The sequence below is a fragment of the Labrus bergylta genome, chromosome 18 (genome assembly GCF_963930695.1).
Source record: "Labrus bergylta chromosome 18, fLabBer1.1, whole genome shotgun sequence".
Lineage (NCBI taxonomy): Eukaryota > Metazoa > Chordata > Actinopteri > Labriformes > Labridae > Labrus > Labrus bergylta.
Genome location: NC_089212.1, coordinates 25530376 through 25556216, shown reverse-complemented (window position 1 = coordinate 25556216; position 25841 = coordinate 25530376). Strand labels below are relative to the sequence as shown.

The following is a 25841-nucleotide window of genomic DNA, read 5'->3' as shown; positions in this document are numbered from 1 at the left end:
GGGGCTCCTGAGCAGCGGTTGAAGGTGTGCAAATTTTGCAATGACGGTCGGAAACCTCCCTAAGGGGTCCCCATCTGACAGCACTCATTGCTGTGCCTCTGAACGCTGGTTGCAGCCCCCCCCCCCCCCCCCCCCACTTGATTTTTGCCTGGGACTCTAGAATTGCCTCTGGGTGCACGCTCCTACCCACCGACGACCGGCGCCCCCAGAATGATCTGTTTTTTTCTGTTTTTTGAGCTTCAGAATCACCAGAATCTCTAAAATTGCTGCATGGTTGATTAAATGTAGACACACACACACACACACACACAGCTTTTATTCCTCTCCTTTTATTGGGTGCAGCATGTGAGAGTACATCAGCATACATGAACGTACGGCAACTCTTGAAGGTTATTGTAGTTTTTTTGTTTTTTGAGTCAGATCCTACATGGCGTTACAAACGACTACACATGACGCAGACTGAAGCTACAGGCGGCTTCAAACGGGATTTTAAAACCATGAAGCAAACTGAACGAGGTTTGTTTCTCAGACACCTTCCTTCATTTTTAGCAATAAATACATTCACCAAAGGAGCTGTGTGGGGAGGCGGGCGTGTTAGGACTTGGAAGCGGGTCCAATCCAGAGTGATGTTTCTCAGCTCGGAGGTCGTTTGGAATCAGGACAGTGTATCTATCTGTGACTCCCAGTATGAACCAGTTAGACCAGTGAAACTTTCCACAGAGCTGCATGTGTTCCCGTTCATGCCTCAGGTTTTTAAAAATGTAAAAAAAACACACATGGTTATAAAAAATAATAAACCTCATTCATAGCTACAAAAAGAACATTCAACAGAAGGCTGTACAACTGGCTTCATAGATTCTTGTGATAAACATAAAGCTCACATTCGACTAAAAAATTTAAGAAATAAGCACTTGAATATTCAAGTATAATAAGTCAGACATACGACACTCTCACCGCCAGAACACTGCTGATGGTGTCTTCATGAAACATGAAGTAAAGTGTTGTTTTTTAAAGGCGTGTGAGATTGTTTTTTATTTATTTTAACCACCTGATGTCGGTCTCACTTTGCGGTCGGTTTTGATCGTGGATTAAGAAACCTGATTGTTCAGCTGTCCGGGGTATTTTCAAACCTCCTCTCCGCCTCCTCGCTGAACGCATCGCCTGTGAAAGTCGTCAGAATGAGCTCGACGTCACATTTACATCTGGAAGATTCAGTGTTTCTGTTTGATATGAAACTCACCGACGTGGCAGTTATGCAGCCAGATTCGATGGCCGTCGTATTTGCAGTTGCATTTCATGCCGTTGTTGGTGAAGTCGCTCTCGGCCACCTCTTGATTTGGATTAATCACGATCTGAAGATGTGAGAAAGGTTAGAAAAGACGGATATAAAATATAAACCAGTGGTGTAATGGGTGTATTAAGAGGTGCTTATCGCTCACCTGCAGGATGTAGTTTCCAGGTCTGACGTCGGTGATGTCGATCCACTGGCAGTCGATGTCGTGGCGGGAAACACCTGAGGGGGGGGGGGGGAAGATTCACACTGAACTATAATGAGGAACCTGATGATGGATATGGGTTCTACTTTGGTTTTAAAGAAGGTTTTATGCACGTTCTTTTCGACTCTGTTTCCTCCTCTGATGGCGCTACAGAGGTGACATTTCATATTGAAGGAGAGACGTCTAAGAGAGGAGACACCTAAGGCAGACCTGGCAGTAACACAGGTTCCTCCTTACTTTAACTCTCTGATCCAGGTCTACACTCCCTCCTGCCCACTACGCTCTGCCAATGAAAGGCGTCTGATCCAACCTTCACAACAGGGTCCTAAGTCTCTGACTAGACTCTTCTCCTCTGTCGCCCCCCGGTGGTGGAATGAACTTCCAAACTCCATTGGATCTGCAGAGTCCCTCTGCACCTTTAAGAAAAAGCTAAAGAGCCAGCTCTTTCATGAATACCTACTAACTTAATGATGATGGTCTCCATATTATTGATGATGATGATGGTAATGACGATGGTTTTTGTTTGATAACGACGACTTATAAGATGGTTTCTATACTGATTAGAGCTCTCAAGAACTGCCCTCAATGTTGTGCTTTGCCTCTGGTCACTTCCTGTCAGCACCTGTGTGTCCAATCAGACTCAAAGCTGATCGTTTGCTCTTACTCACATTGTTCCCTTTTTTTTCCTTGCTTGTGTTGTTCTTACTCTCTGATGTACGTCACTTTGGATAAAAGAGTCTGATAAGTGAATTGTAGAATCTCAGGTCATTTACCCGATCAAGCTGTTGGCATTGTTGCCTTTATTCTTATATTATGGACTGTTGGACTAAATGTCTCATGTCTCACTCAGTCTATCATGATGACAGCCGTGGGGTCGTCTCTTAGATGTTTTTATGTCTGTGTGTGTTTCTTCATGTGTTGCCTGTGTGGACTTCTGCTGCAAACCAAATTGCTCCTGGAGGACAGTAAAGATTTGTCATCTCAATCCAATCTGTTCCTAAAAGAGCTAACAGACTTACGGTGAAGTCCCAGACTCACCCTCTTGACAGTCTGTGTCCTCCAGACAGAAACTGGCTTTGTGTCCTTCTGCCACTTTGGTACCGTTTGAGTTCAGCAGATCATAGTGTGTAAAAATATCCATGCTGTGGTAGTGTCTGCAGAACACAGAGAACATGTTGTCATTATGAGTCTCCTCTGGTGAACGACGACGTACTCAAACTTTAGACTTTAGACAAAGTTACCCGTGACAGGCGTGCCAGATCCACGAGTGGCGCCCGGCCTTGGGTTTGAAGTCGGCGCGGCCGATGTTGTGGATCTGCGAGGAGAAGCGGAGCAGGCGTCGGTGTCCGTAGGGCCAGTTGGCTTTGGCTGCAGATTTTGACAGACAGTCCTCCTCGGCGGCGCAGTAGAGCATGTGCAGAGGACGGTCTTCGATGTAAACAGTCTGCTGGACCAGAGGGGCGTTCAGGACCAGGTCAGAGGCCGCTGGGAGCAACGGGATTAAAGGAGGATTATGTTTTATGTCATTAAACATAAGGCTGCTCAGCCTGCAAGAACCAGTCAGATCTTAACACGTTGGTTATCAACCTAGGGGGGGCGCCAAAGACCTCAGGGGAGGCTCTGATAAAACAAAAGGAGGACTTTATTTAGAAACAGGATGGAGTCAGAAATCAGGGAGAGAGAGAGAGTGGGGAATGACATACAGGAAAGGAGCCACAGGTCGGTTTAGAACCCGGGCTGCCTGCTTGAGGATTCTTTTTTTTATTTTTTATATTTGACATTTTTAAATTCTATTTTATATATTGTAATGTCTTCTTATTCTGTGTTATTTAAGTTGTTGTTAGTTCTGCTTTATTTCCTTGTTAATTGTTTAGCACCAATACACCAAGTCAAATTCCTTGTATGTGTAAATGTACTTGGCAATAAACCCAGATTCTGATTCTGATTCTGATATTCTACACAAAATGTGTGGATCCAATCATGAAAATGAAACAGGATGTGTCTGCAGTCTGCACTAATACCTGCGTTCATTTGGGTGCATGCAATAAACCCCTAGGCTACCAGCGCCCCCCAATTTGGGTCTTTTTGCATGATGTGTCTGAACCTCCCCTAGACAGGACATAACAACCTTTTGACAACCTTACTTTTTACACAGTATTTAAAAAGTAAAAGTGAGATCATTTCAAGTCAATCCATAATCAGAGAAGAAAACCCAACAAGACGTGTTTTAAAATCTCAAAGTGTGGCGTTGGTCAGTCTCTGCCGCCGTCACTCACTGTCAGAACAGATGACTCCTGCTGCAAACTTTGCCGCAGACTTCTGGCAGCTGAGCGTCTTGTGGTGCTGACACTGACTCAGAGACATCTCGTTCCCCGTGCACTTCACCCCGCTCATCACCATGTCGGTCACATTGCTGCTGTCCCAGTACCACGTCTCCTTAAAAACCAAACAACAAGGAAACAAACATGCAAACAAAGTGCAATCGATCAGGAAAGAACCAGTGAGTTTTTATGAAACTGCTGCAGAGAGAACCAGATGTTGATGAGTCATGTTTGGCTGCTCTCTGAGGACACAGTGTGAGGCTGACTTTATGATCACTGGAGGAAAAAAACTTGGACAGCTTCTCATTTCCACACTACTATAAATGTAACTGTAAACCAGTTATGAATATTCCAGTTAACTTAAGTATTTTGGATCATTTATGGAGCTAATATTTAAAGAGTCTGAACCTAAATACATCAGCGTCAAGTTAAGTTTCTTGCTCTTACTAGCCTTTAAGTTAGGGCTTGACTGATTGTTGACCTGGACGATTATCGGAGGCTGATTTTCTGTATCCTCTATTTATTTCACAGATTGCTGATCAAATCTTTCTGTTTTTCTTCTTCTTTTTTTTTCTGTTTGGTTATTTCTTGGCTGATGGTCTTGGTTAATCTGTTCCCATTATTTTTGTTGTTGTTTTGTCTAAAAACTTAATTTGTCCAACATCATACACTGATGGATGAAAACATTTTTATTTTTCTGTGAATAATGCACAAAAATAAGAAAAGGTAGAACAGCCAACACTGAAGCTAAGAGACGAGAGCAGCCTGCAGCCGAGAGTCCTGGTTGAGTATTTAAACAAAGCAAATCCAACGGACACGCCCACAGCATGATTTTGAAACTTGATTTTATAAACTATCACTGAATGTCAATCACTGAAATTTGACCTGGTGGTTGATAACACACTCGTCTGTGTAATTTTATGTTTTATGTGATTCTATTTTTTTGTCCTGCGGGAAAGAAAATGATTTACGTCTCATTGTAGAAAGAATCTCTTCATGTTCGGTTCTACTTACAGTGATGGCATGCATGGAGTAGCCGAGCCCTAGCTGCCTGCAAACCACCATGGCTTCCTTTGTGGTCCAGCCTGTGCTGCACACTGTGCCCCACTTGGACCCCACCTGAACCTCCACCCGGCCCTCATAAGTGCTGCGGCCGCCCACTATCCGGATCTGCAGAAAACGTCCTGCTGGGAGTCAGTGAGGGGACACACACTTCCTGTCCTGTCTGTCAACTGTCTGCGCTCTAACTCTCATTGTGTCCCTGTGCCGTCCTGCAGCAGGGGGAGGAGGTTTTGTTGGAGTGGTGGTTTGGTTTTGGTTAGACTTTTTCTAGACGTGGAAAATGTCAGCGTGGTTTCCAGATGAGGTCACCACTTGGCTTTAGTGGTGAGTGGCTTCTTTTTTTTTTAGTTTGATTAGAAACTTCATGTGTGTCTGTGTTTGTCTGCCCACAAAGAGGAGACCAGAAACAGTGTCGTGTTTCTCCATGAAGGAAAGAAGCATCGAGTCCATATGGAACCTTTAATGTACTGTCAGACTTTCAGATGTGTTTGAGTACGTTTCCAAAATGAATCAAACTTTAACGTTGTAGTATGGAGGTTAATGAGAACAGGAAGTGTTCTGAGTGAGTGTGACAGTACATCATGTGTTCATATGTCAGATAGCAGCTCTGAGTTTTTTGCCGTCTTTGGTGTTAACGACCTACTTTCAGGCCCTGGTTAGCGTAGTTCAAGCCCAGCTGCCTGCAGGCCACCATGGCCTCCTTGGTGCTCCAGGTCTCTCCACAGATCAGACCCCAGCTCTGCGTCCCGTTCGAGTCTGTGCTCAGCACCTCCAGACGACCCTCGTAGCGGGTCCGACCGCCTGTGATTCTTATCTGTGTGAGGCCGAGGGGGTTAGAGAGCACACAGCAGAGCATAGATACACGAGACCGGGCTGGATAAAAACTCTGTCATGAGGTTCTTGTTTGTGTTAGTCATGGTTTCAAATCATCATTTTAAGTATCCATGAGATGAACCTGAACCCTTTCAGAGTTTTTATCCTGTCAGTGTATCTATGTGAGACATGGAAGAGCATGATCTGGTAAAATGCAAACTCCCCAACTAGTAATACTCTATGTTAAAAGGAAATCACTGCTGTCACAAAAACTATTTATTCCCTGCAACAGTTTTAGGTTTCAAGCAATGAGACTATTAGCTAAGGCCGGGAATACACCGTACAGCTGTATACAAGTCAAGGTGAAATGTCAGCTCACACAGTTGGACTGAATCGTTCAGATCTAATTTATGTGTATTTCTTTGGTCTCATAACAGCTCAAATAGAAACACCTTCAAAAAGGCTCTCACGCTCTCACATGAACAAACACTCAGCGTCACCAACAGACAAACAAAAGCTAACTAGCAGCTAAATCGTCAGCTGGAGATCTGCAGCTTTTTCCTGGCCATTGCTTCTCAGCGTTCATGTCTTTGGCGACGGGAGGAGGAAGAAACATCAAAACAAACATGCAACCTGCTGTTGCCATGGTGATTTCAGCTGCTGCCTGAGAATGAGAATGAGGAACAAAAGCCCTAACGTTTGGGAATCATCTTGTGGCTCTGCTCTCATTGCCAAGTGTGTGCAAGATGTACGATCAAACTTTTAAAATATGTAAAACAATTTAAAAATCACCTGACTGGTCAGGAGCAGCAGATCGGGACTTGTGCCTCTTTAAACACTGCACAGTAAACAATGCATGATCGGGCAGAAATTGAGTTGTACGGGTCAGAATCGGCCTGAATCACACAGTGTATACCCGGCCTTAGAGAATAATAAATGATGTAACTGTTTTTGTGACAGCACAGAAGTATTGGGTGTGAGTAGCAGCTCTAAATCTAAAATGTTTGTGCAAACCAACAACTCCTCCAGAGCAGCAAAGCACCAACTTATTAAGAAATACAAAATCTAAAAACAGTAAAACAGAACATTTATAAAGTAGAATAACTATAAAACAAATGTAATGCAGCTTATATTTCACATGTAACATTCATCATTTCCTGCAAAGCTGGCACAACTTTCTGACTTTTCTCAAGTTAATAAAAAATGAAGAAGAAAAATTTCAGTGAGACGTTTTCGCTCTGACCAAGTTCTCCAGTCCCAGGTAGGGCACGTTGCAGCGGACTGCAGCGTCCTCCATGTGCTGACAGTCCTCGGATGTGATGTTTTTAAAGGGACAGTTCCAGACGGACTTCTCCAGACCCAGACACTTCACCTCGTTCATGTAGATTGGACCCATTCCTGGACACACAGATACATAAATACAGTGAGAGAGACAGAGAGCAGCTGGAAAGTAAAAAAAACAATAAACTTGTTTGTAAAACCAGAGCTGTAGCTCTGGGTAATAGATCTGCTCTCCTTGCTCTACTACCCGGATGTAAACAAGCACAGTGAACAGAAAGAATCTCACAGTAGCAGCGTATTTTGTTCTGGAAAACTGAGATAAAAATACATCAATGAAACTGGCATATCGACTGGAGCAATGAGAAACCACACATTCATAGGCAAGTGGGTGTTAACCTGCAGGGAGGACCAATGCTGGCGATGCTAGCGCTGCTAACGTTAGCCACACTCTGCAAACCAAAAAACATGACTTACCCGCAGACAATTTTAAATAAATTGTGCTACATTTTTGTTCCTTTCTGTGTTTTTTTACCTTTAGACTAGTTGGTTAAAATATCCATTTGACAAACAAGGAAATTAGTCGCCTGAGAACATCCCTAATCCCTTTGTCATCGAGATAACCACGATGTAGGCTACTCTTTATATTCTGTAATATGTGTAGAATACAGCCAAAATAGTTTCAGAGAACTGAAGGCTGTGAGGTTCCTTCTTTTCTGGGATTTTGCCAACATTTGGATAGCAAAGCTACAGAGGGAGAGTAAATGTGGAGAGAGAGACTGAGGGAGGATAAGCACCAAACAGCGTCTGAACCCGGGGTCCAACCTGTGACGAGAGCGACGAGGACTGCAGCCTCTGAGCTAAACCAGAACCTTAAGTTCAGCCTTATAGACTTAAAGACTTCTTGAAACTAAACCTCAGCTTTCCTTTTTAACCTGAGGCAGGTTTGCTGAGTGTGCATGTCTTCTATCAGCAACACCCTGCTTTACTTTAAACCCTCTAAACTCTCACTCCATCTCTACCGGTCACTGAACTACACGGTGACTGAGGAAGAATTCAGTTTCCGACTTCAGGGATCTCAAGGAATGTGTCTTGGACTCATTTTCGCCCAGGTGGTGGTCTGACACCCGTCGGAGCACAGAGCAGTTCTGCTGCTGCTGCCTTAGAGTCTCCTCCACTCACTTCCTCTGTGGTAGAAATCAAAATGTACACACACACACACGAGAGAGCCGACATCCCCACCCAGTGCTTCTGAGAGCGGCTCCTCAAAAGACGCCTTGTTTCTCCGTCAGTGGAAACTCAGGGCAGTTTACCTGAAAGCTTCACACACCTTCAGAGAATCACCAGTGAGGCAACACCTCCACTAAAATAAATATTTGAACGTTACGCTGTGACTGTTCAACAGACACCACAGCACTCGCACAACCCGACGTTTTGTTTGCTAAGGGAATCATTAGGCACAGCCAAAAATATACAAGGGTTAAACTCATATGAAATGCTGTTTGACTGGTTTGAATAAATCGAGTAATATCAGCGCAAATCTGCGATACAATTAACCGATACTGATCGTCACTGGATATCCAAATATTGGGCGATTAATCGGTCGGGCTCTTCTTTAGACGACGTCTTTTTGACTCATTTCAACAGTTTCAGCGAGCACAAAAGTTTCCCAGTCCTTAAGTGATTCAGGCGCAGCGTGTTTAAGGAATTCTCTCTATTGGAGCAGCTCCAAATGTGGTGTTTCATCAGAGCTGTTGAACGTTTTATTTGAGCAGAAATCAGATCAGTTTCTTATAAAGAGCGTTCACAAACAGCTGCTCCAAACTCAAAAGAAATCTTACATCCTGCTTTCATCTTTTAGAGGAGAACTCTGAGTCAGATTAGCTTCTCTGCCAAAGTCTTCTACTCAGTTTTCAGCCAACCAAGGAAATTAATATGAAAGTGTGTGATATTAGAGTGTGTGTGTGTGAGTCCAGAAAAGACACAAAAAAGATCCTAAAACTCTGCATCAATGTTTTTATTCCCATTACCGCTGACACAAAGTTATTCAGCTTTTCTTTCAAACTCTGACATGAAGTGTTTGAGTTCCAATCATGTGGTGATTTACTCTCACTCATGTGGAGGCCAGCTGTGCTCAAACTGAAGATGGGCTCTTTAAAATCGAAGGCCTCACTCAGACATGAAATGGTGCACAGCCTCGCTGCAATAACACAGATGGAGATCGGCTCTGAAAAAAGCCCGACAGACTTAAGACTCAAAAACACACGCAGAAGAAATCTTTTTAATTTAACACTGACCTGTGTGGGGGGATTTAAGTCAGGGATGTAGTGCATCATCAGAATGATCAGAAACATGAGCAGCACATCAGTTTTCTCTGAGGGGTCGTCAGAAAACGTTCTTCCTTTCATTCTCATCTTTGTGTCTTTTCTTTCGTCATGCTCTGCATTCCTCTACTTATTAAAATAAGCGCTAACTGAAGAACCCGTTCAGGAATGTGGACTTGTTGAGTGCGGACCATCAGTTCTCCAAGGTCAAGTGATGACCTGAGAGATAACTCAGGCTGCAGATAAATAGCTGATGACTGAACTCCCGTCTGAAGACCCTAACAAACACATCCTGTGAGGCCTTTAGAGGGATTCAGTCTCTGAATGTGCAACGGCCAATATCTCTGAGCCTCAGATGAAGCCTTTGGATCCACTTCCTCTTCCATACGTTGCTTATTATTTACAGTCTTATTTAAAATGTAATATTCTGCTAGTAGAGATTCATTAAAAGCTGAACTGTAACCACAGATTTCCTCAGATTAAATTGAAGGTAAGTGCCCCCTTTCCTTTACCTTGTCCCATGCGGCCTCCCGTCAGAGCCTCCTTGGCCGTGCCGAAGCCGAGCTCTCTGCAGACGACGCTGGCTGACTGAAGGTTCCAGCGGTCGTCACACACCGTTCCCCACTCGTTGTCTTTCAGCACCTCCACCCGACCCTCGCCTAGCCTGGCTCCTCCCTTCAGCCTCACGTTGCTCTGGACAACAAGCAGACACATGAAACAACATTAAAATCTCCATTTATGGTTATTTAACTGAGGGATTCTACAGTTTACTGCTAATGTGTTTCTGTGGTTGTGTAATGAAGATAGCTATGCAAAATAACATTTGTGTTTTGGCAGTAGTGTTGTAGTCAAGACCACACTAACCGAGACCGAGACCAGAGTGCTCAGAGACCGAGACAAGACCAAGACCCCAGGAACTTGGACCCCAGGAAGAATAGTTGTTACTGTGGTAACACCTAACGGGGATCCAATGTAAATAAATAAATAAAGACCAAGGAAGGGCGAGACCGAGACAAGACCAAGAAGATAAATATCACTGTGAAATCCTCATCTTGTGTGCATCGTGTATCTCACTTAGACCGCAACACCGGGAAGGCTGCCGAAGTAATCGGGGAATAAAAATGACATCATGAATTCATTTAAATTATCTATTTTTTTTAGAAAGAGGCGTTTTCCTTCTCATCACAGTAATGACGTAGAAAAATAGCCAATCAGCGGTGGTCTTGATTTTAAATCTGGAGTCCAGTCTGAGACCGAGACAAGGCCGAGTAAAGATACCTTCGATTCCGAGACCTTCAAAAAGTGGTCTCAAGGACAATTTCAAGGGCTACTATTTGTCCTTATTTTCGTCCCCTTACCTTAATTAAAATATTCCACTAACACTTAAGTGAGAAGGTCGACCGTTACAGGACACTTAGATGTGACTGAACGTCCACTAACCAGCTTTTTTCTGATGCTTTCTGAACACATTTCACAGTAACTGAAGAGTCCAAACTAAGAGCGCTCTCAGAGACTGATTCATGAAGTGAGTTCAGGACAAAGAATACTTTACCGATATTTTAAGTTTCTTTTTCAATCCGCTGTTTTGCATGAACTGCGGCCCCGGCATGCAGCTGACCACGACCGCCATGCCGCCCTGGCAGGTGGACGTGGCGTTAGGTTTGCTGAACTCCAGCTGGCAGGCGGCCAGGTGGACCTCGGAGCCCGTGCACGCCACTGAGTGAACGTGGAAGAAGCTCTTCTGACGCTCCAGGTACAACCTGCAGGGAGCGGAGACACGGGCATTAGCTGTGTTCACAACCCGGCGGACTTATAACATCAAGTATTGACACATTGTACAAAAAAAATCAACCTGCTTTGAGTTAACTGTACTTTGTTACGTTTCTAGTGTGAATGATGGCGTTCTTTCTAACCTGCCACATGTGCAGCGCAGGAGCTCTGATGGGGGGGGGGGGGTGGATGTGTTTCAGAGAATAAACTATTTCTGTTGTCATGCACATCCAGCTCTTTATCAGAAGTACCTCAGATTGTCTTATCGGTGGATGAACATTTTTGTGAGTATTTCAGATGCAGCATGTGTGTGGGTCCTTAATGAACCCACTGAATAGTTTATCCTCAGATTACCTTTTGCCAGGGCTGCTCTGTTTAGACTTAGCGTTAGCTTTAGCTTTGGATGTCGGCCTGCAAGGTAAACACGGGTTAGACGAGAACACAACATGACAACGAGGACAATCATGGAACAACAGTTGCTGTACATGGGTTAGGGTTTAAGAGGATGCGTCTGACCACTCTTATAAACTGCACAGCAAAAAGTATGTGGACTCACTTTTCAACACATTCTTGTTTGGTTAGCCTCAGTCATCGTCTCTGATTAGAACGAGACGTGGTACTAATCGGTCTGCAGTTTGGGTGTCCATATACAGTTAACCATGTAGTTTATAACATCCTTAGCGTGATCTTTAACATGTTTGTTAGTAAACGATGCTACTAACCTCAGATTACCACACTGATTTGAACACAGCACAGCATCGCTTTTTGTTAGGAGAGGAGGTCGATAAATTACAAAAAGTTGGATGTGATAATCCAGCCATGATGATATGTGATTATATCTCACATCACACACAATCTATGTGAGGAAGTTCTTCAACCTCCTCAGAGCAGTCGAGGCTTTTTGTTGCTCTGGTCCAGACAGGAACATTTACAGATGATTATCAGTATGAGCTCAATTTGAATAGAATTCAGGATTCTTTATAAACGGTGTAACAGAAACAGAAGTAGGACTGTGACTGTCGTTTGAAGTTGAAGAACCCAAAAAGAGAAGTTATTTATTTCTCTCAGAAAGCATGCTCTTGGGGCGCTGGTAGTCTAGTGGTTAGTGTGAGAGTCTAAAAAAAGTCTCAGAGCTCCTCAAAACATGTGTGTGAAGTTTCTTGTTCTAAATCCACTCTGATCCTGTATTTGATCATGTCTATAAACCCCTCTATTTCAGCCCTGCTCAGATCAGGCTGTTTCTGTGTCTGTACCTTTAAATATGTAAATGAGCTGTGTCTGACCACGCCCCCTCTCTGGAAGGGCTTGGGTGTACTCGGTGCTTTCTCGCTCCATGTCCTATTGTTTACGGTGAGAAGGCAGACTCAGAGGGCAGAACAAACACCTAGCTGTGGGAGTGTCACCCACCTGGGGGAGGGGCTACTGCCCTTTGTGATGTCATAAAAGGAAAATCTCTAAACAGCCTGTTTGAGCACACATTTTCTGAAAAGTGGAGCAGGCAGAAGACGGAGAGGATGGACTTTTCTCATCATTGGGGGGTTTGTAGACGGACTAGAGACACATGTTAGAGTTAGAGGAACATGGAGAAGAGGATTTTAGATAATATTTCACTGTGTTATGCCAGTAGAAATATGAAAGAAAAGCCAAAAGAAACACGAACGAAAAGAATACAGAACTCCACCCGATGCATCCTAAACCCATTCCCGTGCTGCTCATCATAATGATGTGATATTAGAGAGAAGGGAAGTGGTCATCTATTTTCTACGCCAACAGGAAACCCACTGTCAGTCTACAGTTAGCAGAGCGCAGGCGGAGGTGGACGGAGGGTTTCTCTCTCAGACAGTGTACCTTCCACCAGCTGAAACATTAACCTTTGACCTGGAGACCTTCTCGGCCGCTCGCCTTTTCAGACGTCTGCAACAGTGAGACGGCCAAATTCCATCACATACAGGAGAGAGACTACATGCAAACACTCACAGGCTCCTGCATACACAAACACACACGCTGACACACACACACACACACACACACACACACACTGTCGTCTCTGGGATGAACACATACACGTCTTTCAGGTGAAGTACCGGAGGGTCAGCGGTGAAAAACATTTTTGAAATTCCACAAGTCTCCACTAGATCATGTTACAGACTTCAGGCCACCAATGTACAACACAATTAGAAAGCTAACCCAGCTATTTAGCATTTAGCACAATGACCACCATTCAGCAGCTTTAAAATCTCATTGTTATTAGCATGATATGGATATCCTGCTAACTGTCTGAGTGAGGGCTGTGCAGGAAAACACTGCCTACATCAGTGTAAATTAACACGGAGCCTCCGAAAGCTCAGGTAAGAAAAAAAGTGTTTTTTTGTAAATCTGTGGGCATGGTTTCATAAATGGTGTGAAAGGATTTGTCAACTGTGGGGATGAATTTGTAGACTGTGTGCACAGCTTTGTAAAGCACTGTTTAAAAACAGTTTGAAAATTGATGCACAAACTTGAAAAATCTGTGCGGTCTGGGGCGCTGGTGGTGCAGTGGTTGGTGCGCGCGCCCCATGTACAGAGGCTGTAGTCCTCCAAGCGTCTCTCTCCCTGATTTCCAACTCTATCCACCGTACTATCGCTCTAATAAAGGCACAAAGAGCCCAAAAATAAACCTTTAAAATAAAATAAAATAAATCTGTGCGGTCTGATTGCAACTCTGTGGGCACAGGTTATTCACTTTTTTCTTGCCTGAGCCTTTGGGAGCTCTGTAGCAATAGGCCAGGATTCAAATGTACAAATATTGACACAAAAAAAAGGAAAACAAAAATGATTAGGCAACAATAATTGTCAGTAACAAAACGTTTTAGCTTGATGACTCAGTGTTGCTACCAAAGCAATGGATGACACAACAGCATAAGTGTCTTTTCTAGTTTGTTTGCTAACTGGGAACTTCCTTTACTCAACTGGTAAAGAAAGGACAAAGACAAAGACAAAGACAAAGACAAAGACGGGGTATCGAGGCCACTGTGGCTGTGGCGCTGGACACATCATTTTTTTGAGGGTCACAGCGAACATGACCTCAATGGTTTCTCTGGCCTCTGTGAAATTCCTGCTCTGGTTGATTCCCCTGTTTGCATGATGTTGCAGCGATTAAACCACATTTGATCGTCTCTTTGACTATTTCCTGTTTTTAAATGCTTTTAAGTGTTTTTGATAGGCAGGAATACAAACGAGGCCAAACAGAGGGAAATGACAAAATCCCCAAATTTGTACGTGGCAGTTATTCTCAGCATTAACACATCTGTCTTCAAACACCTTTATGAGCAAGTTACAGTCCATTCAAAGTGCTTGAAGAAGTTGGTTTTTGTTCTCATGCAGCGATACAAATGTGAAAAGCTCATTGTTTGTGTGCAGTCCCTCCCACTCTCATACATTCTGACCAAACAGACTAAAAAAGCCTCAGACAACACAGAACAACCGCGGTTCCCCTGAGCCTCAGCCTTCACACATACTCGAGAGAAAACACACGTTTCCCCCTCGTTCTGCTGCGAACCATCTGCAGGGGGATGAATAAGACGCCTTCAGCTGGAGTGCAGCCAGGAATGTGTGCAGTCATACTGGACGGATAAACTAGGATAAACTGAAATTGGGGGGGTCTGAGAGTCGACTGTACTCACATACCACAGCAGGCTCTGTGACTGTGAGGGTCAGTGGAGTTTACATTTGAACAGGCTCTAATGTGATGTAACCGCGCTATTAATCTTAAGACTCAGTCTAACTTTCCAACACTCCCATTAGATTGTAAAAATGGTTTTCTTGTGCATTGTAAACAACTTGCAGTGTTTTATTTTGAAGGGAACAGCTATTAATCATCTTATCCAGGGCTGAGACATTTAGGCTGGCTGCAAACGAGACCATTATTAAATCTTAACCAATTTAAAAACATGGGAGACCACAGACATGAGGACAGAATCAACTGATGTTTAACATTATAATCTAACAAACGCACACACTAGATGATTCAGCCAGATCGCGAGGGCAAACGATTCCACAGAAAGTTGTGTAATCAAATAGAAAAACAAATACGGAGGAGGATCTCTGCACCTTTAAGAAAAAGCTAAAGAGCCAGCTCTTTCATGAATACCTACTAACTTAATGATGATGGTCTCCATATTATTGATGATGATGATGGTAATGACGATGGTTTTTGTTTGATAACGTTGACTTATAAGATGGTTTCTATACTGATTAGAGCTCTCAAGAACTGCCCTCAATGTTGTGCTTTGCCTCTGGTCACTTCCTGTCAGCACCTGTGTGTCCAATCAGACTCAAAGCTGATCGTTTGCTCTTACTCACATTGTTCCCTTTTTTCTAGATCCTTGCTTGTGTTGTTCTTACTCTCTGATGTACGTCGCTTTGGATAAAAGAGTCTGCTAAGAGAATTGTAGAGTTGGATCTGGTGTGCGTTCTGCTTTGAAACAGAAAATGAATCATATTGACACACTTGAGGATTCTTTGGACTAATAATCTTTTACTACAAGCCTTGTATAAGGCCATGCCCCCGACCGTTGGAGGTAGGGGATCAGGATTTTCTCTTTTTTATTTTATGGCAAGCTGAAATTGTTTTGAAATGTTTACAACAACATTAACCGATAATGACAAAGTAATTGAAACGTTCGTCTTCCAGGTGAACCATGACTCATTGCTGCTCCCACCCTCTGGAACTCACTCCCAAAAAACATTTGAGACTCCCCCTCACTCTCACTCCCTTCAAGAAATCCCTAAAAACTCACCTCTTCAACATCGCCTACAACCACTAACTCCCCCCCACTTACATTACTTCTTCGTTGTGCTGTCCTCGTCGTTTTTTTTGTTGTTGTTTTTTTTGGTTGCGGTTTTTGTCAAAGCGTCTTTGAGTATTTAGAAAAGCGCTATTTAAAACTAATGTATTATTATTATTATTATTATTATCATGTTGGCTGTGGAGCTGAATGCCTTTTGAACACATCCCATCAAAGAGTTCTACAAATTATCAATTAATGAATAATGTAAAAATTATCAACGTAAAGAAGAAGTTAAAGTCAATCACCCAAAAATCTCTTTGATTTTCTGACCAACAAACCAAAACTAAGCTGCAGATGTGACAAACACACTTTGGTTCTTTCTGTTCCTTCTCTGCAGTTGGTTATTAATTGCTTTACAAAGTAATGCACAAAGACCAAAACCCTGTTTGGGCACCAAATCCCCGCTAAGGACGGCCTCTCTTGTTCTTTACTTTCCAAACAACGGCTTAAAAACACCAAAAACTTTAAATGTACTTCGGTTGAAGTCGAGCTCCTTACTTGTAGAAGTTCTTGTTGACCTTCCTCTCATGTGGGAATCCCAGCATGCCGCAGACCACACGGGTGTTTTTGATGGTCCAGCCCTGGTCGCAGATCTGCGCCCAGCCGTCTTTGTATTTCACCTCCACCACGCCCTCGGTGATGGGCATCTTCTTTTTGGCCACGGCGACCACGGGGCGCAGTCGCACCACCTCGATCTTGTTCTCATCGACGTGAGCCTGTGCGGAGACAAACAGGCAAAAAAAATAAAAATAAGAGGCTCAGGTCACACCTTTCATTCACACACTGATGGTAGAGGCTGCTGTGTAAAGAGTCCATAAATATTAACTGATCCATTCACACACACCGCCGATAAAGCAGCTGGAGCGACTTGGGGTTGTCTTGCTGCAGGACACATCGGACATGTGGCTGCAGGAGCTGGGGATTGAACCCCCCAACCTTCCAGTTGAGAGACGACCGACTCTACCACCTGAGCCACAGCTGCCCACAAACATTTGCTCACTTGTCCACGTTTCTTAAAGACTCTTGAATGAGTGAAACAGACTTCACAGTGAGTCAGAGCTCTTACTGAGAATCACTTTGGGTCAAATTCTCAGCCTGACAGCTCCTAAGGGGTAAACGTGACCGTCTGTGAGTCACTTCCTTTCAGCTTCATTTGGGAAAAAAAATTGGCAGTGGTCTGGAGGCCACAGCTCACTGAGCCTGACTCTCAGCGAGAATGTCTTAAAGAAAGCCCACTTTCTCTTACAGAATGTTTCATCCTTCTTTGTAACAGAGACACATCATCCAGTTAGGATCTGTGGTAGAGACGTTCCCGGTCTAACCTTGTTAACCTCAGGACCAATCAGTAACACACACAGAGATCAACGAGGACAAATGGGAAAACAACAGCTAGAAACAGCTAAGATGGAATCACACCACAACAGGACCAAAAGTTTCCTCAATTTGAATTCTTGAATTACTCAGGGAGGGTTATCGAGAACATTTTATCTGCTTCACATTATTCCCTCCTGCCGGTACAGGATGTGGATACAAACACTGATTCTACTAGAGGTGTGTAGCAAATCTAATGAACCTACTATCAGTCCATGAAAATGATATAAATCATCCACTCTTTTTTGTGTTTTTTCCTTTGGTTCACTGCATCATTTAGAGGCTGTGAGAATGTTTGTAAAATTCTCCAAATGAGATATATTCTAAAACTTGTAAAAAAAACTCCTGAAGTTTCCAGGAGGAGCTGCATGTGTGAACGCAAACAGCTGAGTTTTTTAACTCAGACTTTATCTCGTGTTTCTCCTCCAGCCTCCTAGTTTGTTTTCCACAGAAAGTCCGAGCAAGCTGATGTGAGAACACAGCAGGATATAATCAGGGTGAGAGGGGGCGGTGACGTCTATTCCCTGCAATCGGTGCACAACCATAGTCTGTCTGCAGGCGACCAGTGCGAATATAATGCACATAATGCAGCTATGTAGCTTCACTTAAAGGAAAAATATGCAATTTTTCACACTTAAATGTAGAAATCAAGAATATCCTCTGAAAATAACTCTGTGAGTCATGACTGTCTACAATGGGTGTAACACCCGAGTCCCACTGTCTGTGATGTTTTCAGAGTTTTCAGAGTCCTATCTTCACTTTGTTTACATCGCCAGGACGGCCGGCTGACTCCTCCCCTCGTGTATAAAAGTTGTTTAATTGAGGGACTAGAGAAAAGAAGAATAACATACTGTACTCACTGCTTAACTGTGTTTCTAGATCACGCTCATTTCAGGTAAATTTACATGCAGTGTGAAGATACCAGCATAATAAAGATCACTAGCATTAGCATGCTAACACAACAATGCAGCGCGAGTTGTTTTGGTTTCATGCTGGTGCTCAAGGGCGACATCTGCTGGATCATATTCTGCCTTTAACAGAAACATGATGGATATAAAAACACTATTTGAATAACTTTAGTTGCTGTCTGTGAGTGAGGTAATCCTTTAACTTTAGACTAAGAGTAGAATTTCACATCCAAGCCAGAGACACTGAGGTCACGACCTCGCTCTTCTCCACGACCCTACAGACAATCCATCAAAGGAACTGAAGCTGCAGGTTGTTATGAAAGGTGTTGAGTTTACTGCACACTCTGCATCACCTCAGGAGAATGCAGTTGGAGAAGCTGCAGCTGTAAACAGCTTCAGACACATGGTATGGAGCAGAGCTGATCGACACCATGTGTGTGGCAGCTACAGGTGGAGTTGCACTGAGGCGTTGAATGTCTGCCATGTGGGTTTTACCATATAGCCTATAGGCTGTGAAGCAGCAGCTGTTAACACACACGCCCACTTTACTGCCTATAACTGCAGCTTCATGAACTCTGTGCATCATTTTAAGCGCAACAAAATTACACAACATCTCTAAATGTATTTTAAGCGACTTACGTCAATAACATTTGAGTCCACAAAGCCCGGGATCCTCTCGTCTTTACACACCACTCCGGCGTCCTCGTCATGAGTGCAGTCACTGTTGCCCCAGCCGCGAGACTTGCAGACGTCGATGCTCCTCTCGCCCCCGCTACACTGCACGTTGTCCAGCCAGATTTTTCCTGGACAGTTAGCAGACAGTCAGAGTGGCTCCAGCACACTCCCAGGCCTGAGGAAGGTTTTCAATCCAGGCCTGGAAGTGACACTTTGCTGCTTGTAACGCACATCCCCTAAGTATCTGTTGCATCGTACTTGGATCAAAGGTTAGTGGGAGAAAGCTTCCCACGACTACCAGGGTTTAGACGGTTTAAATAACACTCATTGACAAAACCCTGATGCCCAAAACTGTCATTCTGAGCAGCATACAAAAATGATCTTGCAGAGCAGACTGTGTACAAAACAAAGAAACTGGATCTGAGGAAGTGTCTGAGGTCACTCTCACCTTGTCCTTTGCCATATTTGGCGCTGTGGGTCCATCCTGTGGCCGAGACGAAGCCCAGTTGGCGACAGAGCACGTTGGCGTTTGTTATTGAGAAGTCGTCATCGCAGATGGTTCCCCACTCTCCCTTGTAGAAAAGCTCTACCCGACCCTCGTTGTGTTTCCGTGGGAATCCGGCCAGTCTGACTTTTAGCCGCTCGGTCTGGGGCTGGGGGGACGGGGAGGACGGGGAGGGGGTGGGCGCTGGCGAGGCGGTTGTGCTTGATGGTGTGGTCTGGGCTAAACAGCAGGGTAACCACAACCCAAACAGAAGGCTGAACGCTAACTGCTGCCTGTGTCTTGACTTCATCGTTATTTTAGCTGCATTTGAAGAAAAAGAGAAACAATCAGAGGATCAATCTGAGGACAGGTGTTCAATTAACTTAATGCTGAATATCAGATCCATTAAGGCCCCGAGTCCACCTAGCTGCTCAACAATCCTGTCGCTATGACAACCGTCTGCTGACAGTTTTTTTTTTACCCGATCAGACACGGAGCAAAGAGGATGTGTTAGAAGATAAGATCCGTAGGAGATAAAAATACGGGGAATATCAAACATTTGTAAATGAGCGCCGGTGACGTCAACAGCGCTTTTCTGAAAAGTTAAACGTTTTTTAACTTGAGCGCTCAGAGCGGCTGCACAAAAACGGCAGAGACCTTGTAAAAGAGACACTGGGCACTGCACTTTTTAGTCCAGGCGACCGCTTTCTGCTGCAAACGCTCTCCTCCCAAGACACCAGCGCTCAGAAAAACACTAAGCTCACACGGGGCCTCAGGTGGATTTAACTGTTGAGTAGGAAACCAATCGACAGCGGATCTGCTTTTATGTATTCTTAAATGATTACTTTGACAGCAGCAAAAATTAAGCCCAAGTGGAATTGAGGAGAAGCCAACTGCGACAGTCATGAACCCAAAAAATGTTTGAAGGTGAAGGTAAAAAGATAGGCAGTCTGATTAAGGCTATAAACTTTATTTGGGCCTATACCGATGAAATATTATGTTTAATGCAGATAACAGTAACCGGGATGGACTAAAAAATGGTGTTGTCTCTGTAGGGCGATGGAGACACTGAAAGTGGTCGACAGCGTGGATGATGGTCCATATACGCCGTGAGAACAATATCAGGCTGCACAGTGAATGAAGGGAAATGATGGACGCAGACAAACTGACAGAAGCTACTGCAAATCGAAAAGTGGCCAGGCAGGAGGAGCTCAAGCAGGACTTTCCTGATGTGTAGTCTTTCATAACTCACTTTGACTCCACAGATAACTCTCAGCACTGTGTGCAGCACATGCAGCAGAGCATCACAGCAGGGCACACCAGAATTTAAACAACACCAATATATGAATTCTCTGGTAAAGTTATTAGATCAAGAAAGCGGTCTTGTGGGTATGTCTGCCCAATCAGTTCATAACTGTCATTAAAAACATTAACATCAGCCACTTTATGGATAATAAACCTTTTTTTTCTTCAGTGAAATAAACACATCTTCATCTCAAAAATCCAGTGTTGGTGTGGCTGTAGTTCAAACGTCTATAAATGTATGTTCAACCAGAAGAAGTCAGTTCCATTTTGGGACACGTCTCTACAGTAACTACCATTCTGCACTAAGATAATACGAGAGAGGACTAAAGGCAGCTGAAGTTACCAATGAGATGCCCTCTTGAACGTCTCTACGGTCTACAAAAACAAACTTCCTGTATAAATATCTCAAACCGAAAAGGGCTCACTTAAAACAGTGGAGCTTAAAATATGCTCAGCATATGGAGCGAGGATTGATGTGACTGTGTGGAGTCGCTCCGACTGCTTGATTCAAACCATCTGGTCAGTGTTTACTTGACTCTGATGTGGGGAAGAATCGTGGGGAACATTAAAAACGTGCAGGCCTCAGCGACCACATGATGAGGCCCAAAGACAAAAGACACATGATTGTTTATGTCTATTAAATTAACACTTTTACTGCATGTTTGTCTCCTTTCATAAAGCTTCTCTGAGGATGATTTTTCACTGCCCTGGTGCTAATGTTCACTTTTTAATCAGCAGATAAAAGTTTGTCTAGAGGAACATTCATTCATAATTCTTGTTTTTTCAAATGTTCACTCTGCAGTCAGAAACCTTCCTGTGCCGCTCTTGTCGACCCTGAATGCTAACATAGTCCTGCTATTGATACCTCGACAGCTTCACTCCGTCTTTGCTTTTAGGGAGTGGGGGGTTGTTCCTCCAGAGACACAAATACAGTAGTGTGGTGTGTTTGTACAGAGGCCGCAAACTTAAGGCGCACTTTCCAAAACATGTCTGAGGCTGACTGCGTCGTCTGAGTCCTGTTTCACAACGTATGGAAGGACACACACTAAGCTTTAGTCAGCAGGGTTTTTAAAAAGCAAAGCTGCTAACGGTCTAAAACTGAAGCAATGTGAGGCCACATTTTTGTCCCTAGATATTTAGAACATTTAAGCTTTTTTTAATCTTAATTTCAGTATAAGGGGTAAGAATGAAGTGTCCTCATGGAGCTAATGAAAAAGACAAGGACACTAATACCTCTAAGCAACATTTTAAGGAACGAGTGAGGAGAAAATGTTCAGTTCGTAATCAGTCCTCTGGCTGCACACGGCCTCTCTGTGGATAAGTGCTTTAAATGATCCATCAGAGTGCACAGATGAACTTCCTGCTTCGTGCAAATGAGGGGTAACAACATTTTGGCATGCTCTATTTCTGTCGTACCTCAGGATACAGTCGAGCAGAAATAAATTATTCTCAATCATTGTGCAGAAAACGTACAAGATAAATCGATTTAACTGCTAGTAATTGTCAAATTCTCATCATAATTTCTCAAAGACTAAAGTGGCATTTTGAAACAGCTGCTTTGATTCAACCAACTCTAAAGACTCTTCATTAACTATTGTAAAGGACAAAGAGAAGCATCAAATCTTTACAAGCTAAAAGCACATTTTAGAAAATTGTTGTTTCAATGAAGAGAAATCTGGACAAATCTTTTTTTTTAACTTATTGCTGCAGTTTAAGTTAAATAGTTAAAGGTGGAGTCAGAGTCAATCTCCTTCAAAATAAAATATATTAAAATAAAATCATCTCTTATCCTAAAGTGAAGCTGCTCCATCGTCCCCTTCTGGGCCTCCGTACATGTGTGGTGGTGACTGTGTCTCCTCTGACTGGATTTTACTGTTCTGGTTGCCTCGGGACGTTTCTGGGCGGGGGATGTTTCCATCAGCCAATGACAGCGCAGCAGGTGAGTTTGGGAGTGGATACAAAAACAGACTGATCCCCATTCAGACCAGACCGGCAGAGAAGGAAAAATATAACCAGTGAGGAAAAAAGCCAAGTGGTTAAAGCTTGAGGGTGAACCCTGGGTGGGCTTTCACCTACTTGGATGGAGAGAGTCGGCCCTCTTTCTGTTGGACAGGCAGATGCCACACAGCACACACCAGCGACTAGCTCGGTAAATGATCGGCTTTTCCATTAAAACAAATGTAACATTCTCAGGTTGCCAGGAGGAGGGGCCCAGTTTGAATGTTGTATTTACAAACTACTGACTCTACCTTTAAGATAACTTCACTAAAGGTTTCACAGCATCACTGATAATCTGACATCTTACATCGAAACGTTTCACATCTTCTCTGTTGCTTTGGTATATACGATGTTATCCTCACTGATGGTGCGATAACAAGACCTAAATTGAATTTAGGCAATTTAGACAATCAAGATGGCGCGGCCGTGTCCAGACGCCGTCCAGGTTGCTCCTCTGAGGCTGTGTGTTTTTTTCTTTATTTATGTTGTTTTTGAGAACTTTTTTATGGCTTTCCATTTCACTGCACATCTGTATGAGCATGTGACAAATACAAATCTTGAATCTTGAATTCACTGGAATAATCCAACTGAGCCACAGCAATGATTCAGGGGAAAGGGAGCCTAATAGAGCTAATCAACACCAACAACCAGGTGGGCCGTTATCAAAATAAGTAAGACATATCATCTATAATCAAAAGAAGTATCGAGGGCTGGATAGATGCAGCCTCCAGCGAAGACAACAGTATGGTTATTGTCTTGTGTTAATTCAAAAAGACCATGCCTAACAGTGTCAGTACAGCGCTAATTAAAAGCGTCTGTCTACATTCTGAGGCAGCGAGTCTCCGATGTGCTCACAGATCAGGTCTTAAGAAAAGCTCAGATCAAAAGGTTTAGCTGTCATTCCTGTCCCAAGACTCTGCATGCAAGCACCAAAAACACACTGAATCTGTTTGCTAATTACAACCAGAGGTCTGTACCTCCACTGAGATTCGGTAGACTGCACCGAGCCGGGAGTGAAAGCTCCCTGCATGGGGCGACAGGAAGAGATTTGCGTGCCTTTTCTGCGGCATGTTGTTGACCTCAGAGGAACTTTGTGAAACTTTTAACTGTAAACCAGCCAACATGAGCGTGAGCCACATCAGAGGAGGTCGGTGGATGATGGAAGGAATGACGATACAAGTGGCTACCGCGGTGTTTGATACGGTTTTACACAAATAAATACTCTAGATAGTCAGGAACAAAGAAAGTTGCTTGAAATGGAAAATAGGCAATAAGCCAAACAACGTTTCCTGGAGAATGTAAGAGGTGAGAAACTGTGAAGGTAAAACAGTCCAAACCATGATGCAGAGATTTAATCTTTACCAAACTCAGGAGAGAAATTTAACAGCACCGCTTTCTAATGAGGGATCCTTTAAAAGCTTTTAATAAGGACAAACTTTGGGTTTCTTTGCAGTCCATTTTCTCTCATGCTTCCTCTTTCACAATAAAATCTTCCTCATCTTTTTTTTTAGCTCCTGTAGACTTTATTCATTTACATATACAGCTGCAAAGCATCTCAAACAAATCCATGCATCACTGTATAAAGGTTGAAAAACACGATCACAAAGGACTCCAAGTGCAACCCAAAGCTGTTCTGTTATAAAACAGTTCTATGAAGCTCGTTTGATAAATACATTATTGATGTGAAAAGCAGATATTTGGCAAATTTGATTTCTACAAATGCACCTCAAACTTTTATTCCAAGTCTATATTCATTAGTCAATGGTTCAGCAGAGTAACTTTCTGACTTGCTCACAGATCCGACCCGACCCGGCCCCTCAGCTCATCAGGTGGAGGTCTTTAAGCCGTATCCAGAACCACATCAAAGCCCGGAGAGGGGTCTTAAGTTACTTCCTGCTGAACTGAGGTCCATCACTACTCTCTCTACTAACCTGTTTTCTTCTAGGCATATGAATAGTTACTTTGTGTGTTTGTATATTTGAGCACTTATTGAGGTTTGCTTTGTGGTGTGTATGACTTCATTGAATTGATTTCTGTATCTCATTCATGACTGTGGAAACTATTTTGTGTTGTATGCTGAGTATTTAACCTCACTGAGTTTACTCGTAATGAAATGTGCTTTATAAATAAAACTGCTACTTCTGTATTTGGCTTTGGAACAGTTTTATTGTTTTCTCTTTGCTGCATTCCTCACATTTTTCATCTAAGATTTCAAACATCCCGAAGGTGAAACTGTTTGATATAAAGATATAAAACACAAATAAACTGCTGCAGATGGGCTGTGGTTTGTATGAAGGGATTTTGAAGGCACACTGACACTTCACAAAGTTCAAAAGCAGAACCAAAATACAACATGTGCTGTTATTTCAGCACAAAGAAATACTTCTATTTAATCATTATTTCGTTTTCTGTTTAAAAAAAGTTCAGTTTTGTAGCTACATTAGAATTCCCCCTCCTTAAAAAGTCGAACTATTAACCAATCTGTCTTACCTTATGAGTCCAGTATGAGGAGGTTATAACGGTTCCAGTGGAGAAAGGGGGGAGCTGACTCTTGGGTTTTGGTTATCCAAAAAGCTATGAACCGACCCCCAGTGATCAAAAGTTAAAAATGATCCCAGCACTTCTGCTAATTCATCCTCTTATTAAACGCGGGTCCAGTTTGCAGGACAGTGGTCCACCAAGCAGCCAATTACTCCTCGCAGCGTTATTGTCAGTAAATTGCCAGCTGTGCAGCGTTCACTGAGACGGAGGAGGAGGAGGAGGAGGAGGAGGGTGCAGGACTGAAGGGGGCTGGTTCTATTCCCTGGAAAGACACTAACTCTTTCATGGATGGTTCTGTAACAGGCAGATGTGCTCTTTCATAACGCCAAAAAAACGAGAATTTGGCTTATTCTCGCGCTCAGCCTACGTGTCTGATCGAGCGCAACGTGTCCGCACATTTCTAAGGAAGAGGATTAGAGCCAGACAGGAGAAGTTCATAATGAGAGGAGATTTTAGTTACATTATGCAGTTGGAGAAAAAAAAGTCGAAATGTGGAGAAGGAAGTTAAAATACATTTTCTAGAATAAAATCGAAATATTCAGAAAAATAGTTGAAATTTCGAAAGGAAGACCAAATGTTGAAGAAAGACCAAAATCTTGAGAAAAAAAGAGAAAATGTAAATATAAAAATTAAACAATAGCATCAAGAGAAAAAAGTTGAAATGTC

General features: G+C 43.2%; 1 protein-coding gene across 1 annotated transcript; it reads right to left on the bottom strand.

Annotated features, from left to right (window-relative positions):
- Positions 1-313: 313 nt before the first annotated feature.
- On the bottom strand, positions 314-25386 carry loxl3b (lysyl oxidase-like 3b). The gene is given in 19 exon segments (XM_065966630.1): positions 314-1123; positions 1126-1161; positions 1241-1352; positions 1440-1513; positions 1648-1679; positions 2516-2650; positions 2738-2981; positions 3773-3932; positions 4832-4987; positions 5523-5693; positions 6936-7090; positions 9807-9987; positions 10847-11054; positions 11419-11475; positions 12913-12978; positions 16392-16609; positions 18812-18975; positions 19296-19652; positions 25125-25386. Coding segments are annotated over 18 exon segments (2550 nt in total). The 5' UTR covers positions 19642-19652; positions 25125-25386; the 3' UTR covers positions 314-1088.
- Positions 25387-25841: the final 455 nt, after the last annotated feature.